At 43.0% G+C, this 17,532-nt stretch overlaps 1 protein-coding gene across 1 annotated transcript in view; it reads left to right on the top strand.

The window, feature by feature from the left end:
- Positions 1 to 6,746: 6,746 nt before the first annotated feature.
- SMURF2 (SMAD specific E3 ubiquitin protein ligase 2) overlaps positions 6,747 to 17,532 on the top strand; it is a 59,581-nt gene continuing 48,795 nt past the window's right edge. The window contains exon 1 of the mRNA XM_038156962.1: positions 6,747 to 7,186. Within this exon, the coding sequence (XP_038012890.1) occupies positions 7,135 to 7,186 (52 nt within the window). The 5' untranslated portion in view covers positions 6,747 to 7,134. The remainder of the gene's footprint in view (positions 7,187 to 17,532) is intronic.

The raw sequence follows: 17,532 nt of genomic DNA, 5'->3' as shown, positions 1-17,532 counted from the left end.
TGAGGGTGAGTTTACAGCAGCAGGGCTGAGTCAGCCCCTGGCATCCTGGCAGTGGCACCCTGCCCTCAGCATCACCACCATAATTAAAACTCAGAGATTTGCAATATAGGAGATTTTGCAGCTCACCTTTTGCAGATGACAAAATAATTACTTCAAATTGATGCTGGGTCATGGGGAATAAGAAAGATTGGAGAAGGTTTGATATTCCCTTAGTGGCCAAATAATGTGGCTTGTTTAAAACAGTGCTGTAAGTCAACCCTTGAAATACTTACTTGGGCTGAGATTCTTCCTCAAAACACCTCATTTGTCTGAGCTCTGGGACAACACACACGGTGTCAAGTTGAATCAGACACTATCTCCAGACAGATGTTGTAGCCCAGCAGTAATCTAAGTCCTTGATGCATGTCACTCAGAGGAGACTGTTTCCAACTGTCTTCTTCTGTAAGGTCTTCTAGGAACCTGTTTGGTATCAGCCAAGGAAATCTAAAGATGAGAGTCTAGAGTTGCTTCATTCCCAGCACAAGAAAGTTGCACAGAGCAGTTGCACAAGGAAACACGGGGTTTTTCAGGAAACCTCCCTCATTTCAGTTGGAATATTTAGCACATACCTCTCAGAGCACTTGACAAAGCCAATTGTCCAAGAGTCTAGAAAAGAAATTGTATTATTGATAGTGCCCTATGGATAAATAAGTGGAAATCACAGAAGAATAAAGGAATTATTCTTCAGACAGAGACCTTTTTTTTGGCCCAAGATTTTGGAGGATTATTTTGCACTTCAAGTCAGCAGTCTCATTGATTTTGAATCATTTGAATCAAGACAAGTCAAGGAATGCATTTTAAGCCTAAGACACATCACTGTGCTTGAAGACTGAAGCTGGGCTCTGTCCTGTGTGTTAGGCTCTTAAAATGGCAGCACCTGCCAGTAGATTCTGGGCTGTGAGACACATCCTGCAGCAGAGAACAGGGCTGACATGAGCTAGACAAGGGGCTGGGCTGGCATATGGGTGTCACCTCCAACCTTTTGCCCAGGCACCAGGACATGGTTTTTCATGACATATTGTCCCCTCTCAGAAAGTGGATTTCAGCACCTGTCTAGTAATAAAATGCGACACATCTATTTATTCCATGTTCAATGCCTGTCTCTAAAACCTCCCTTTTCTTCTTCTGCTAAAGTCACATTAGGATAGGGCTGTCCTGCAGGACATGATGAGGAAATAACATGGCTAGAGAACTGCATGGAATATCTGTGCATCAGTTACTAATCTGTTCTGGATGGATGGACTTAGAAGTTATCTTAGTGACTAACCACTGGAAAATCCTGTGATATGGAAGCTCGTGCATTTTTTTTGTAGCCACAGCTGCAGTCATTTCCCTTCAGAGACACATCATTTCCCCAAGACACATCCTGTCTCAGAGGGCCACAGTGTCTCTGCTCCAAGCTGCTGTCCCCTTTCGCAGTAGCCAGCACATGGGTGGAGATTTCCTTCCTAGTTTCTTCTCCTGAAAAGCTTCATCTCCAGCTCCAGCTTGAGAAATGGATTGATTCTTGACCTCTTGCATAAACATTGTCTCTGCATGCCAAAGGGAGCCTTAGTGAGAACCAGAGCCCCTGTCTAGACATGTTTCTTCATCCCAGAGCTCTGATAGGTTTGTCCTCCTCTGCTGGGTTAACTCTCTTTGTCTCCAAGCAGCAACAGAGACAGAATAAAACCAGATATTTAAGCGTGTGCATCTCGATGCTTTAATGTAGTTTGTTCCATTCAGCAGCAACACAGATAATCCTCCAGTCTGACAATTTTCATAATCTGCAAAGGGAAAAAATGAATCTTGTACAAGGTGAAATTTTCTGTTCCTTATCTTGATTCCTGAAATGCAGAAGCATTTTATAGATGACTGCAGGAGGGTTTGCTCCTTTAGCACAGAAGAGCAGCAGGGAAGGTAACAGAAAGCCTCATGCAGGACAGAATTCCATTCAGGAACAGGACAAAAATGTGATGGATCTGCAATGAATTCAGGAAGTACTTTAGCTAGAGTAAGAAGTTATGATTGGCTTAGGGAAGGTTTAGAAGAAAAACCTGTGCCAAAGAGGCAGATGAGGAGAACAATGCCCTTTGCAAACAAAGGTGTTGATGAATGCTTTGAAAGGGTATGAGTTAACCAGGCAAATTAACAAAGAGGCAGAGAAAACTGCTGGTAGAAACATTCATCATTCTTCACAATTTCATTTTTCTAATTTTTTTTGCCAGATTAACAGAGCTTTACCAAAAAAAAAAAGAAAAATACTGATGTGATAAGAAAGGGAACAGACTTTCATAAATATTTCAAATCTATCTCTTTCTAGATGAAATTAAACCTGATCAATTAAAAATGTTTGGGGTCGCCTAGATGTAATCTGCTATAGTACTTTATTTCTCAGAACTACGCCATTAGGTGGCAAAATAGGCATTTAGCATTATCAGTTGCACATACAATGGAAATACATCATAAAGAAAGAAGAAATGAAGGTGTAATTCTCTACTGATCAACTCATCTTTAATTCCATGATCTCCAGGGGTTGTGTCTAAAATGTTAACCATGTCAACCATGTCAGGCTCTGGGAATTTAGTAAATGATGGCTAGTAGAAGTAAATACAATCCAGATAATTTAATTTTTTTTACTTGTCTCAGGAAAATAGTTTTAATCTTTTAATTGACTCACAAAATCATAATAATAGGGGCAGGGCTCTCTTGCTTTCTTGATACCATTACAGAAACTGGGGAAGAATGTGATATAATACCAGCCAGCTCTCATTACTGCTGAAGGAATGTGCTGTGATTAAACCTACATACAGAAAGAAATGGAATGTAATTCTTAAATGTTGATTTGCTTGGAACACATTCCACATGCCGAGGAATGAGTTTCCAGTATACTCTTCCATTTCTAAAGATGGAGAGGACCTCACCTCTAAAAAATTAACTAAAACCATCCTCTTCTGAAAATGAACACTACTTGGTTAAAGATGTTTGTACACATTTCCTGGTGTCCAGAACCACTAAATCCTTTGAGAACTACCTGTGAAAGGAAAACCTTCTCCTTCTTCCTCTTGGTAAATTCAAGAAATCAAAGCCCTTTTTTTGTGTAGTCACGGAACAGAAGAAATTTTTGTATTTCCAAATACTTCTTCAAAGTTTCACTCACACGACACCAATACCACTGATATGATATCATAATGATACCAACTGTTACATTATTTTCTCCTTGTGGATTCTTCACCCCTAAAGATACCTGACCTTGCCTCTTCCCTACACATTTCCTCCAATCCTGTAGAGGGTGGCTCAGCCGTGAAGCTCTGGCTGAAGAAGGCTGGATTGAATTCCCAAGTCCAGCAGCAATGTCATCCAAAATGATCTGCAGGGTGATGCAAGGCACTCCCATCCCTGCGGATCCCAGCCAGCTACCTCATCTTGAAAGGATGTGTTGTTCAGTGATACCAGCCTGCACTGGAGCATGGGGCTCTTGTCAGCAGCTCTGATGATATTTGCTCGTCTCTCTCACAGGATCAGCCCTGCACAGAGTGAAACTTCCTGAAATGGAACTGCATAAAGACACAATTTGCTGCAAACTCTTGGCTTCTGAAACCAAAAGCAGGATCAGCGAGACATCGGTTCTGTTAATCTGAGAATATTCTGAGAACTTGGGGGATAATGCTGGCTCAAGAACCTCTGGGTCATAACATTCCAGTGGGATTCCTTGGTTGGGAAAGCAGCACTTTCAACCACCAGGGACTGCAAGTATCTTTGGTCCCCTACACTGCTGCAGCTCCTGGTGCTCTGCCAGGCTTCCCTTCATCTGCTGCCTGCAGATCTCACTCTGGTCCCTCACGAAGCTGCTCAGCTTAAATCCTGCCTGGCAGCTCTGCTCAGTGAAGGGAACAGTGAGTGAAAATCCTCTTTTTCCAGCAGAACTGGGAGATAGTACAGGACACAAACAGCTGTGGGACACCCAAGGCACAGCCCTTGTGCCCCTGGGACAAAGAGAGAAGGGAGGGAGCAGCAGCTGGCATCTGGTGCCTCTGTGTGTCCCAGGGCAGCCTGGTCCAGGTCGTTCTCCCCACCTTAGGGACAAGAGGACCTGGTCCTGACCTAACTGGGACCCAGCCCTGCCAGGCTGATGGGAGCAGGAGCCCCTCTTCTCCCCCGTCAAATACACACCTGCTCTACAGGACTGTCCCATGTGTCACTGAAGTATTTGGAATGTATTTCTAAAAGTGCTCAAGTCATGTTGGTTGTTTAAAAGTAAGTAAATAAAATCAAATATGGCACATATTAAAGAAAAATGCACAGCAGTAGCAGCCATCCTGCAGACAGTACATTTTATATGACCCAAATGCACAGACTGTCAGTTAATGCTCTAACACTTGCACTATATCACAGTGTTTTCACTGAAAGGTGAGCAGCGTGTCCAAAAACCTTAGAAAAATTTATAGTTCAGCAAGTTCCTTTCTGAAAAGCACTTTGAAACCAAGTATGCTTCATGACCTTTAAAAAACACTTTTAATGAAAGCATAAAAATGTTCATATAACTACTGAACAATGAAATACTGTATTTAATCCCAAAGGGGTTTTTTAAAATATTGGCATTTCAATTAATGTCTGACATACTAGTTATCCATTAGAAAAAGATAATGTAGAGAGAATTCTATGTTTAATATAACATTAAGCACTTTTGTCAAATTATATCAGAATTATTGAATGTTGGGTCCAAAGTGCACTGCAAGACCTCATAAATGAATAATTATCATGTTAGGAAAAATCTAGAAATATATTAGGTATGTAAAAAGTAGTTTTATATTTTTCTTTTTCTGTTCAGTTTAGCAGTGACCAGGTAACATTGCAATATTTGCAAACCATCAGGCATTTGCTTTATATACTTGGTTTGAGAAAAGGATATGTGAATTTGTAACAGATTGAAACTTTCACAGTATGACCTTCAATTAGAAATGCTGATTTTTTTATTTTTTATCGCAAGAATCAGGACACCTGGAATTGGGGTGTGTGTGAATTTATATAACCATTACAAAGTAACTTCTTAACTGTTCCAGTGCAATGTAAAGCCATAAAATCCATAGGTATATTGTCCATGTTTTGTAGTAAATGCTGCTTAGACTTTAATTGTTTCAAATTCTCTTCTTTTCAGCCACTGGCGAAGCACTGGACCAATGCTTTCTCTTGTGCTCTGCCTGTGCTGTGAAGGAGGTTGGTGTCTGCCATTTGCTAGTTTTGTGATAAACAGCTGATGGCACAGGGGACAGGCACAGCCCTAGCCAAGGAAGGGATCCCAGGATTCCTCTGCTCCCTGCTGAAGTGACACTGGAACAGCAGTGCCACCACTGCAGCAAGCACTGGGAATCCCCACCTGGCACTTAAGACACTTTAGGAGGAATAGGAAGTGAGTCCCCATGTACAACATAGGAGAGGTCCCATTTTATGGAAGGAAAGCTCTGAGAACCACATTGCACTTTCAAGGCTTCCAGTGGGAAAAAAAAATAAAAATCAGTTGCACGCCCCAGGTTTGAATGAACAAGGCCCAAGCTCTGAGCTCTGCCAGGGTGGGACCACTCAAGGCACAGGTACAGCTCAGCTCCAGGCAACTGCAGAGAGAGAACCTCCTGGGCTCTGTAGAAGCCACAGGATGAACTCAGTGAAGCACAGGTCATCTTCTCATCCCATGCTGGGGATCCATAGCTGGATCCTCATCTCTGACCACCCCCATGATACTTCACAGGTTACCTCAGCAGGAAGAAGCCAGAGCAGTGACATGACCAAACGAGTAGGGTATTAGCAAGGCTGTTAGTAAGAGTAGGTGTGTGATGTATGAGCTTAAACTTCTAAAGTAACCTTGACTGAGGGAACATTTGTAGCTTTTCTGGGAGCTTTTCTCACCCTTCAGGCCCCTCTGGCCCTGCAGAAAGCTGCCCATGACTTTGATGGAGCTCTCCTCATGGGAAGTGTGTTGCAGAGCTGGGAAAACTCTGGAAAGGGTCACCTTTCCCACAGGGTGGGAGTTAAATTAGGCAACATGACATGGATGCAAGGCTTTTTATTATTATTATTATTCTGCAAATGGCAGTTCACAGAACCAAACTGCTGATTTCTACACAGCGCAGATAAGAACCAAATTGGTCCAAAGTTTAACAGTTTCCAGGGCTGGTCTGTCACACCCTGTCCATGGGGAATACTGTCTCGGATCAGCAGCACTTCTGCATGGGACCACCCATTTCAGCCTGGCTCTGAATTCTCCTGCCATGACTTTTCCCATTTGTACCCTCAGTTTTCCTGTCCCAACTCCCCACACAACCTCACTGCCACCCTCTCCTCCCCACCTTGGCCATTCACCCACATTCTTCCTGAACCCCTGCTCTCCCAGGCCACGGCCATTCCTCCCGTCCTTCCCGAACCCCTGCTCTCCCACGACACGGCCATTCCCCCCATCCTTCCTGACCCCAAGTCCTTCCCAGGACATGGCAAATCCCCCCATCCTTCCCAGGACACAGCCATGCCCCCCATCCTTCCCGATCCCCAGCCCCCCCAGGACACGGCCATTCCCCCATCCTTCCCCATTTCCAGTCCCCCCAAAGACACAGCCATGCCCCCCATCCTTCCCGATCCCCAGCCCTCCAGGACACGGCCATTCCCCCATCCTTCCCGATCCCCAGCCCTCCAGGACGCGGCCATTCCCCCCGGCCAGGAGCTCCCGGCCGCCGCCGCCACCTGACGCCGCTCCCTCCCCCCCAGGCTGACCCGAGGCGGGGCGCGGGGGGCGGGCAGGGCCTCCCCGGGGCTGGAGGGAGGGCCGGAGGGAGAGGAGAGGAGCCGAGGCCGCCGCCAGCCCGTCCGTCCGTGCGGCTCCGTCCCGGCTTTGTTGTGCTCGGGCCCGGGGGCGGGGAAGCGGAGGGAAGCGGAGGGAAGCGGGGAAGGCTCCGCTCCTCCTCCGCGGCCCCGGCCCCGCTCATGGCGACGCTGGGCACATCCGGGCCTCTCCTCCTTCTCCTCCTCCTTCGGCGGCCGCCGCTGCCCTGAGCGCCCGGCCCGGCTCCATTCGCGCCTCCCCCGAGCCCTTGGCGGAGCAGCGGCGGGGGAGCCCCGGCCGGGGCCATGTCCAACCCGGGGGCCCGGCGGAACGGGCCCGTCAAGCTGCGGCTGACAGGTGAGGCTGGGCCGGGGGCGCGGGGCCAGCCCGGGCGGGGGGCGGGAGCGGCTCCTCCGGGTGTCGTTGAGGTTGAACCTGGGGCCGGAGCGGCCCCTCAGGCCTCGCAGGGAAGGGGAGGGCGAGGTTTCCCTCCACTCGGTTCCCCTCGGCCCCGGGCTCGGCGTGTCCGGGCTCCGCCGCCCGCCCGGCCCGGGCCCCGCAGCCGCCTGGGCGAACTTCAGCCACCGCACCCCAACTTTGCCGTTTATTTTCCCTTCGTCTTCTCGGTGTAAATTCGAAAGAAACTGCCACACTCTTTGTTTTGATCTCTTTGTTTGTTTATTGTTGTTGTTTTGTTGGGGTTTTTAAGCGATTTCCTCAGCTAAGACTGTTGGGCACTGGAGAGGCTCCCAGGGCAGTGGTCAGAGCCCCAAGGCTGGCGGAGCTCAGGGAGCCTTTGGACAACATTCTCAGGGACTTTGGGGTGTCCTGTGCAGGGCCAGGAGCTGGACTCGATCATCCTGGTGGGTCCCTTCCAACTCAGCATATTCTGTGATTGTTCACAGTTCTTGGGTGAAGTGCCTTGTCCTGCCCTCCTCCAGACCACTTGACCTCTGATATTTTAAAATACCATAAAAACAGTTCACCTTCATGCTGGGAAGAAAAAGGATGTTAAATACTTAAAATTATGCCCTTTTCCATATAAAATCCCAGGTAAACAGAAGCAAAAAAAATACTGGAAATTCTGCTGGAGCTTTCTTTTAAAAAATCCAGGACACTTCTATCTAGCTCTTTTCTTCAAAGTATTATCAAATTCTCCAGCACATAAATGATACTGTGTGTCCTGAAGCATCAGTGCATGAAGGTAAGCAGTTAGAAAAGTATAGCTTTTCACTGTAAATCTCCATCTTTATACAGTGTATCTAAGCAGCTTGCAAAAGAAATATTTTTTAAAATATTAAAAGAGTTGTTATATTCACATTAGGTGCGTGAGAAATATCTCCAGTTTAATGCCTAATAAAGAGAGGTGTTTTCATACTGATTTTTCCAAGTATGTTATTTTCACAGGAAAAGTAAAATGTATCTGCTTATGTTTTACTTTGGAATTACTCAGACCAGATTTGTAATCTAGTTTTTATGGAGATTTGTGAGTGTCTCTATATTACACTTGGAAATAAAACTCTTAAAATGAGCGTAGCTGGGGCTGCTGCATGGAACAGTGCTGCCTTGTTTTTACCGAGTGTTTTGTAGCTTTCTCCTCAGGTTATTGCTGTGTTGATGCAGTGCTTTAATACTTTCTTTCCCTGAGCAGTGAGTGCTCAGACTTGCTTATCTTTGAAACATTAAAAATGGTCTGTAGCCTTATTTGAAAGCATGGAAAATACTGTCTGGGGAGTTGTCTTTCTCACCTCTGTGTTTTGTGTTCAAATTTGTTTCATATTTTATTTTTATTGAGGATTAAGTATATATTGAAACTGTGCCTGTGACAATCTCAGGGTGTTGAGGGGAGTGTGATTGTGACCAGAAGCAGGCTGTGGTTTTACACACTGGTCAGCCCCCAAATGAAGCAGGTACAACCCTAAGGGATGTTTTTGGGTTTTTTTTGGCATCTTGTATTTTAGGAAGGGAATGTGCAGAGCATGGGATGAAGGCAGAATTGTCTTTTTAGGACTGTTCCAGGGTTAGCAGCTCTGGCAGGCACTGAGGACCAGTTCTGTTATTGGAAGCTTATAGGAAACATTGGCCTGTGTCTCCAGCTGAACAGCTTGAGGTATTTTCTGCTTTAGCTAATGGGGAGTTGTTTCACATAAGGTCATTTGTTGTGAGGAAGCTTTACATGTTTAAGGAAAACAATGAATTTTATTAATTCAGCTGTCATGTTGTCAGTTCTTGCCTAGGGATAGTTTTAAGTGCTCTATTTGGTTTTGATTACCCTTTTTGATTGGAAAAGCAGTTTGAGGGCTCTTGAGTTCTAAAACTGTTTGGAATTAAAAGAATCTGTATATCCAGTGTTTTTAAAAGTTTATTCTCAAACTGACAAATGCTATTTAATCTTAATTTTCTTTGGCTCTATGAAACTAGCAGTCTTCTGTTTTGGCTTGAATGTTTATAGGATTAATTCTGCAATCATTGTTCAACACTTATCTTTTCTGTTCAGTATCTCTAAATTAGATGGTATAGATTAAAAAATGGGTTTCAAGAACTGGATTCAATTAGCAGTTTTTCAGGACATAAACATTAAAGGTTTAGATGGAAAACATTGTTTTGACTGACTGGATAAATGACAGGGTAATGTTTGATGTGAGTCCAAGAACTGATCTGGAGCTAGTGCCCAACTTCTCAGTCCATCTTGAGGAGCCAAATACAATATTTAACCTAGGCCTCATTTTGCAAAAAAGGTTGACTCTTTGTTGAGACCTTAAGAAAGTTCTGAGAAATGTTTGGCATACCTTTACACTAAGTGTTTAACAGTTTATTTAGGTCTGGGTTCCACAACAGAGACAAACCACAGCGGTGGCATACTTCTAGTAAGTTTTTATTTAGTTTACAGGGCATCTGTGTTGTACATTTCTTACAAAAGGTTATTCTTTTGCAAAGGCTTGGCTGTTTGTTGCAAGTATCACTTGAGTCTTTAGTGATACATGTGTTGATACAGTTCACATAATCTTGGGCTAAAAAAATCAATCTCTGGATAATTGTTAAAATCCGAGTGTCATGGTTCTGATGATACTTCTAGCAGGAGGTGCAAATCCTTGTTTCTGATTAAAATATAGGCAGTGTAATTTAAATTAGCTAAAGTCTGGAATTGCACTAGTCTTCTGCAAAATTTATCTTAGCAGCTTGTAATAACAATGTCCAAGGAAATGTGAGGAAAACTTCTTCAACTCTCACATATTTACCACCGTTTGATCTGGTCCTATCCTGAGTACCTTTGAGTTCTACAAAAGTGCAGTCATCCCCTTCCATTCCTAGATGTGATTTTTCTCAGTGTTGCGTTGAATATGTGGATTTGTAAATACACTACACTGTCAGTCAGAACATGCTAAGATTTCTTTCACCCCATTTTTTAATTATGTTGATCTTTCATTCTTCAGAAAACTGAGAAATGACCATTGTTTTCAGTAAATATTTTATGTCCTAATATGTGAATTTTCTAATGTTAAAATAGCTACTTGTGGCTGCTTTCACTTAGGAGATCAATGGCAGCTCTCTGAAGCCCATAAGGTTGTTTTTATCAGGGAGATACTTTCTGAAATCAGCTTGAAGTCCACAAAACTGTGTGAGCATTAGAATATGTTGAGTAAAGGTTCAGTGTAGGAGCTTATTTAGTTCATGTGTTGCAGGTAGTGTTTGTTTCAGAAATGTTAACAAGTAAAGATACTTCCATAGCCACAAAGCACAGTTACACCGGGCTGGAAAAAGTGGTAATAAATATCCCATGGATAAAACTGGAATGAGCTGGAAGAGTTTGGCTGGTACAGAATCAGACCTAGGCCTGAAGAGTTGTTGGATTTGTTTTTCCTCCTTCTTGCTGCTTCCAGCTTTCCTGCAGGGTTTGCTGATTAGAGAAATAAAAGCACTGGGTGTTGTGTTGTGGAAAATGGATCAGCATCTCATGTGCTGCCCCTCTCTCTCTTCTCTCTTGCTGCTTTACTGTCTGTTCAGCCCTCACAGTACACAGGTGGGACTGTGCTGTGAAGTTATAGTGATGAAGGAGAAAGTGCTGCTGTTTTACCAGACCATAGAAACTCTGGTTGTAATGCTGATAATATTTTTTGCAAAACACGCTTTATTTATAAAAAGCCAGAATATTCCTGAGCTTTGTAAAACGATGTGGAATGTTCAAACCTGGTTTTTGCAGTGGATAAATTGAAGTGTTAAATTAATCCAGTTGAGACAGTGGTTTACCTGAATCCTAAATTTTCCATCAGTGGTGGTGGAAGCAGGACTGCAGTTTATGGATTTGAGAGCCTCACTGTGGGAACATCTAATCAATCAATTGATAAAGCAGATATCCCTATATTTGTATGTAGCAAGGCAGTGGTTTTATAGTTGACTGAAATCGTAGTGCCATTTTAGGTCAATTTAAAATCTGAGTGCTGTTTCTTTTTTCTCTTTGTAGTCCCTGGCTTCACTTTCTGGGCCCTCCCTTGTGTTGACTCCAGCAACTGTGTAGCTATGGGATGAGCTGAAAGCTAATCCTACCAGGAAAAAAATGGTTTTTTGTATTGAAGAAGAGGGATGCAGAGAAGAAGCTGCAAAGAGGGCAGGGCTGCCTCTCCTACCAGCAGCCTGTAGTTAGATAGGCTTTGGTCAGCAGTAAAACAATGGGGTTCCTTCATGTAAGGTATATTTGACTTAAGTACTAGTTTTTGTGAGCCATGTGTCATTAAGAAATCCGAATCAATAAATTACATAGTAGGTGGATTAAGCTGGTGCAGTCATAACAAAGTCAATAGACATGTGTCTAATCAGTTGTACAGGGACTGATGGCTGCTTGGCCCTCAATATTTTCATCTAAGTACGAAGTGTGTGTGTAAATATATGCTTTCTTCTATACACAGTATACAGTTATAGATATTTATATACATATAAATCAGTTGTGGATCATACAGATGCCAAAGAATTGTAATAAACAGCTGAGCAGCTGTATGGAGCAGTTTCAGCTGTTTGTTTCTATGAATTCAGCTTGTATGACAAAGTTTTATTCATCTGGGTATACAATTAGATATCTGTGTTCAAGAGTACATAATGGGATATCATGGCAAGGAAAGCAAAGATCAGAAAGGATTTGGAGGAGGAAATTGTTGTAGGGAAATAGTCACATGGGGGCTTCAGTTAAAAGACTGAAATTCAGTTCAAAAAACCCCACTGTTCACCTGTGGCTGTGCCATCAGGAGAGCATCACATAGAAGCTAGTAGGGGATTTACATGTGTAGGTAACATATGGGGCATATGTGGAAGACATATGGGAAATCTGCAGGCAGTCCTAATGGTAGTGTTTAAAAAAATTAAAACTATCACCAGGAAAAAACAATAAAAGGAATCCTGGGAGTGGAATATTAGCAAGTAATGTTTAGAATTGTAGTTTTCAGTGAAATTTAAAGAGTTTACACTGTCCTGTAATGTCTGTCTGTGTAGCTGTACAAAGCTGAGAAATTCATCTAGTGGTGACAAATTATGTTCTGTTTTCTTTGTTAATCACACTGAAAAATCCAATCAGGTCCCAGATGAAAACATTTTGTCTTTGTGTCTTTAAGGTGAATGGGTAGATCCCTGAAAGAAGAGAGCTTTTAATGTTTTGTTCTGGTTTATCTCATGGCCTTTGAAGTGCTTCGTTGCTTTGCCATCTTATTTAGAATGACATCTCACCACTGGGGCAGACCTTTCTTGCAGCCCTTAAAAAAGGGTGGATGATTTCTTTGGGTGTCTTCCCTGCTCTCCTCACAACAATGACGTGAGCTGGCTTCTGACTTGGCTGAGTGGCACGAGTGCATTACTGCACAGGCTGCTATGTGCTTGCTTTAATGTATAAAATGTAAATGCTCATCACACGTGCAGGGCTGAGATCATTCCAGTGACTCCTGAGAGCTGGGGAAGACTCGCCTCAGTGATGGCAGGCAGGGCATGCAGAAGGAGCTGCTGTGTGTGTCTGCTGTCAGCAAAGCACACTCCTGTTTGGGGAGGAGGATCAGAATCTTGAGGGACATTTGTCAGTAATATATTCAAGGAAGCAAATTGTTGACTTTTTCTTGCTACTTCATCTTTAAGTACTTCCAGTGAAAGCATAGATAAGATTGCTTGTAACTTTAAAGGAGTCTTCGTCTGTAGATAACAAAGCTCAGGACAAAACTGGCTAAGCATTATCATCTGGGTTTAAGGGGGAGACTGATACAGGATAGAGAATAGACAAGCTCAAAATCATAAAAAGGATAAACCAAGTAAAGCTGGGATTTAGATCCACTATCTTTTGACGTTCTGCCTGTGAGCATTGTTTCTTTTGGGTTTAAATCCACAGAAAAGATGGTTCTGTTTTGGGCCTTCTGAGACTGTGCAGTTGGGGTGATTTGTGTTCAGTTATTGCTCATGTGCCATATTTGTGTTGCACTATCAGCTGTACTTTAGCATCCTGCAGACTCTTGGGAATTGCTTTTTTTCCACTTCAAAATACTTTTTCTTGCTATTGCTCAGGCAGATCAGAGCAGGAGGGCTGAAATCCCCAGAAATGAATAACTCATACTGCTTTTGATGAAGTGTTACTCATATTTCAAAATTCTGAAAGTGAAAGAAAAAGTAGCAGTATGTGAGTTTCTGTGGCTGTATCCTGTTGGTAATTTTGTGGAGTGACTCTTGGCCCGTGCGTATTTAACCCGAGTTCCGAGGCTTGTTTTCTTGGAGAAAGGGAGAGTCACTCCATGGCTGTGGGACTGTCAGTGGAACAGCTTCAACGCTTCCTTTCTGTAACCAATTCATCTGAGTTGTTTCAAATACGCGGAGAATGTCCAGGCTATGTAATTTACAGGTCACAGTAAAACTGTGTACCCAGATTGTGCCATTCATGCTTAAATCAGCGTGTGTGATGCCATCTTGCCACAAACAGCGAGTGACAATGCCATAGCAAAGCTTTCCAACCCGCAGCACCAATTTTTGGGATGCACATGTCCCTCTGCTCCATCCTGTGCTGTCAGATGGGTGAGCTGAGGAATATATCTGTATTAAAGTCCATCTCTTGTCATCCCCTTTTTCTGTGGGTGTAGAGGACTGTGGTGGGTTGATGTGTAAGTGAGTGGTGGCTCCAGGCAGGTTCACAGACCAGCAGGCTCTTGGTGGCATTTTCATTCTGCCTTGACCCAGATTTTAACATTACTGATGGAGTTAAATGGAGTAATAACTAATTATATCTGTCATGATGCTTCTTTTTAACATGCTAACCATTTGATTTGGAGTTTATATATAGATGCATACATAAATTCAATTATAGATGCAGTTGTGCCTGTATTTAACTGGAGGTGGAATCTGTGTTGATAATACTTAGAGGCATTTTCTGAACTTGGGTCAACCTAAAGATTTCTTCCTAAGACAGATAAAGACCAGGCTGTACACTTCTAAAATTATGTATGATAAAACTCCTGCTTTGTGCATATTGTAGGACATTAAAAAAATTAAAATAAAAATCCTTAAGCATGCAAAGGAACAAAACATGTCTGAATAAAATTCATAGACTTACATTCATGCTTAGCTGCCTGGGATTAGAAATTCATGGCATTTATTGTACCAAGCATTTAGGTATCCTTATGGCAAATAGTCCTTCAATTCGACTCTTAACAGAAAATGTTCACCTTGTTCTGAAATTATTTATTTATAATATCTATAAATATTTATTTTCAGAGAAGAAGTTCTTCCCATCATTTTCCCTGGTGGATTATAAGATAGTTTATAGCTCTGTATAGAAGACTGTGTGCAGGACTATATGAGTAACAGCATTGTGCTTAGTTGTGGTAATATTTAGGTGTCCTCTTTTTTGTTTAGCAGCAAAGTTCTTCTGTCTTAGTTTATAAAGGGTGGCATCAGGTGTGATATATGAAGCTTCATAGGCTAGAGCTGGTGTCATTCAGAGGCAAAAGGGGACATTTGTAGAGGTGAAGCAGGACAGAGTGGGGTACAGTTGTTCAAGAGGTGACACGGAGATGTGAAGGGACTGTAAATTTCCCAGGTTTTGTGTCGCTCTGTGGTGGAAGCAGAAAATAAATGTGGGTTCCTGTGCTTGGGCTAAACAGTAAAGAAATGTACATGTCATGTTGATGAGTCCAGCAGTGAGCCAGGCTGTAATGATTCAATGATTGCACTGTCACTGTGGAAATCTGAAGATACTGAGCATTTCTCTTCATCCTGATAATACAAATACATGTATTTTAAAGGACACAAAGTACCCGTTGCTAAGTACTTTATTGAAATAGATGTGAAGGACCTCATCCTCACATCTTCTGGAGAGCACTTGCTCAGCAGTACTAATTAAAAATGACTGCCTTCTATAAGCCTGAGTGCACAGTGTATGACAGATAAATTGCCCAGACTTAAAGAAGGGCATAATGCATGATAAAGCAGAAATTTTCTAGGGCTTTTATTTAGAGAATTGTAGTAGAAAGTTCAAAAATGTTTTATACTGATCTTGCAGAAGGTTCTTGTTAATTGAAGCTTGCGAAGAATGACAAAAAAATTTTGTGCCATCTTTCATAATTTCCAGTGGGTTGTATATGTGGCATTTCTAAATGTCTAACTAGCAATTCTGGATGCTTGGTGAAGCTCAGGGTGGTGGTGAACAGAGTCTTCAAAATATGTATATATGTGATATATATATATCTATATCTATATATATCTCACACATAGTTATAGTCAGCTCTTGCTCAAGGATGTTGGAATGGGGAAAAACTGCTGTTGTCCTCTGTTCAAGGTGATTAATGCTGCTGCACAGGGGATGTGCCCCGGTTTCATAGAGAAGCAAATGCTGTCTGTAAATTCCTGGTGCTACACAATAATTCCAATTTGCCTCAAATAGTTGGATATCAGCTTTTTGTTTAAAAGTTAAAGGGTTTAAATCTTTGTGCTTGTACTAATGTGAGGGGGACAAGATTTATGCTGAAGTTGTGCTGTCCTGTAACACTGTGGCCCTTTTGTGAACATCCTTCATGTTTGGGGTTTCTTCTTAAGAGCTGGGTTGAAAGATGATTTAGAATGTTGGCTCCTGCTTTCTTCTGCAGCAGGAAAAGAGAAGGCCTTTAAGGAAAAAATGACTTAGAGTAATTTTCAGTAGTACGTGCGTCGTGCCTGGCTCGTCATAAAATATTTGTGAAGTCTTCTCTCCCTTCCTCAAGCAGTTCCCACAGTTCATAGTGTTCTCTCAGTAGCTGTTATGAGGGGAGTAAAAGGAGGTTAAAAGTTCTGTAGTCTCATCTACAAGGATAGACAGTAAAGTTCTTGGTTCCCCTCCCAAACAGCAAGTGGTAATTCTGCCTGGGTGGAGGTCCTATGTATTTGTATTTGTCTGTGTCTCACTTGCTTCTGTGGCCAGGGAATCATGAAGAAATTTCTGTTCATTTGTGAGATGTGAATGTGGCATTGTGAATACGTGCCTCGGATTTCCTCATTACAATATTTATCATTTTTCCTGAAAGTTCCTTTCCTCTGGTGAATTGTTCATCCTGTAGAATCAGTCAGCTATTTCCTGTGTATCAGCATAATGTAACTTCATCTACACTGGGCAGGACTTTGGACCCATTCAAAAGCTTTAGATTTTTCATAAGTTTATTGGAATTTGGTAAGCTCACTCTCCACATTTCAACAGTTCTTTGCAGTGTGGTCCATGCCTGGAGATGCACTTTTCCTGCTCCCACCCTGTGTCACTGCAGTGGAGTGGCAGCAAATGCACAGGAAAATTGTCCCTGGTCACCCTGACCCTTGATTGCTCCTTGTCCCGTCAGCACTGTGGGGACTCGGAGCTCTGGGGCCCATACTTGCTTCTACTTTGTGTCATTTGAACATGGAATTGCTTTGTCTGTCTGAACATCTTGGCCTTTTACTTGCCATCAGTGGAATTTATAACTCTGGCTGAACTTGGAATACCGAGCTGGAGCTAATAATGCCAGCTCCACTTAGCACTTCCCATTATCAGGCACTGCTTAGTGCTGTTAGCAGCCGGCTAACACGGACATTTTTCATGCTGAGGAGCTAAATCAGACCAAATTTATTTTGGGAAGATTCTGCTAAACTTCAACCAGTTTCAAAAAGGATTAAAAATACATTGCACATCATCTGGAAATGCTTTGTTCTTGTGAATCCTTTATTCTGGGGCAGAGGCGCTGTCAAACAGGGACACGGTCTAGGCAGGTGTGGCTGTGTCAGCCAGGCTTGGTGCAGGTTTAGTGAGGAGCTGAGCTCTGCCTCTGAAAGCTGAACTCACTGTGCTCCTGGTGTGAAGAGAGGCACAAAAGCTGGATGAGGGAGGAGGAGAAGGGGGTGATCTGGAACAAAGAGCTGTCCAGGGAAACGGGTGGATGGTGGAGTCTGATTTTGGCAGGATGAGGCACTGGGCATCTGTTGATACCTGGCCTCTGGTGCTGCAGCACTGAATGTGACACAGGGTCACAGAGGCAGCACAGAGTCTCCTGTTCCAGCCCTTTCAACACTTGGCTTTGTAAGCAGGGAATGCTGTTTCTGCCCATGTGCTGTTCTGTTTTATTGGGAAGAAGGGGTCATCTACAGCAGGGGGGCTTTATAAGAGCTCAAGATGTATAACATGCAAAGAATGTGAGTGGTTACAGTTGGAAAGAGGCCAGAAGTTTAAAAACAAACAGGAAAAAACACCC

This window comes from Motacilla alba, chromosome 18, assembly GCF_015832195.1.
Source record: "Motacilla alba alba isolate MOTALB_02 chromosome 18, Motacilla_alba_V1.0_pri, whole genome shotgun sequence".
NCBI lineage: Eukaryota > Metazoa > Chordata > Aves > Passeriformes > Motacillidae > Motacilla > Motacilla alba.
The sequence above is the reverse complement of the archived record's forward strand: the minus strand, read 5'-3'. Positions and strand labels throughout refer to the sequence as shown.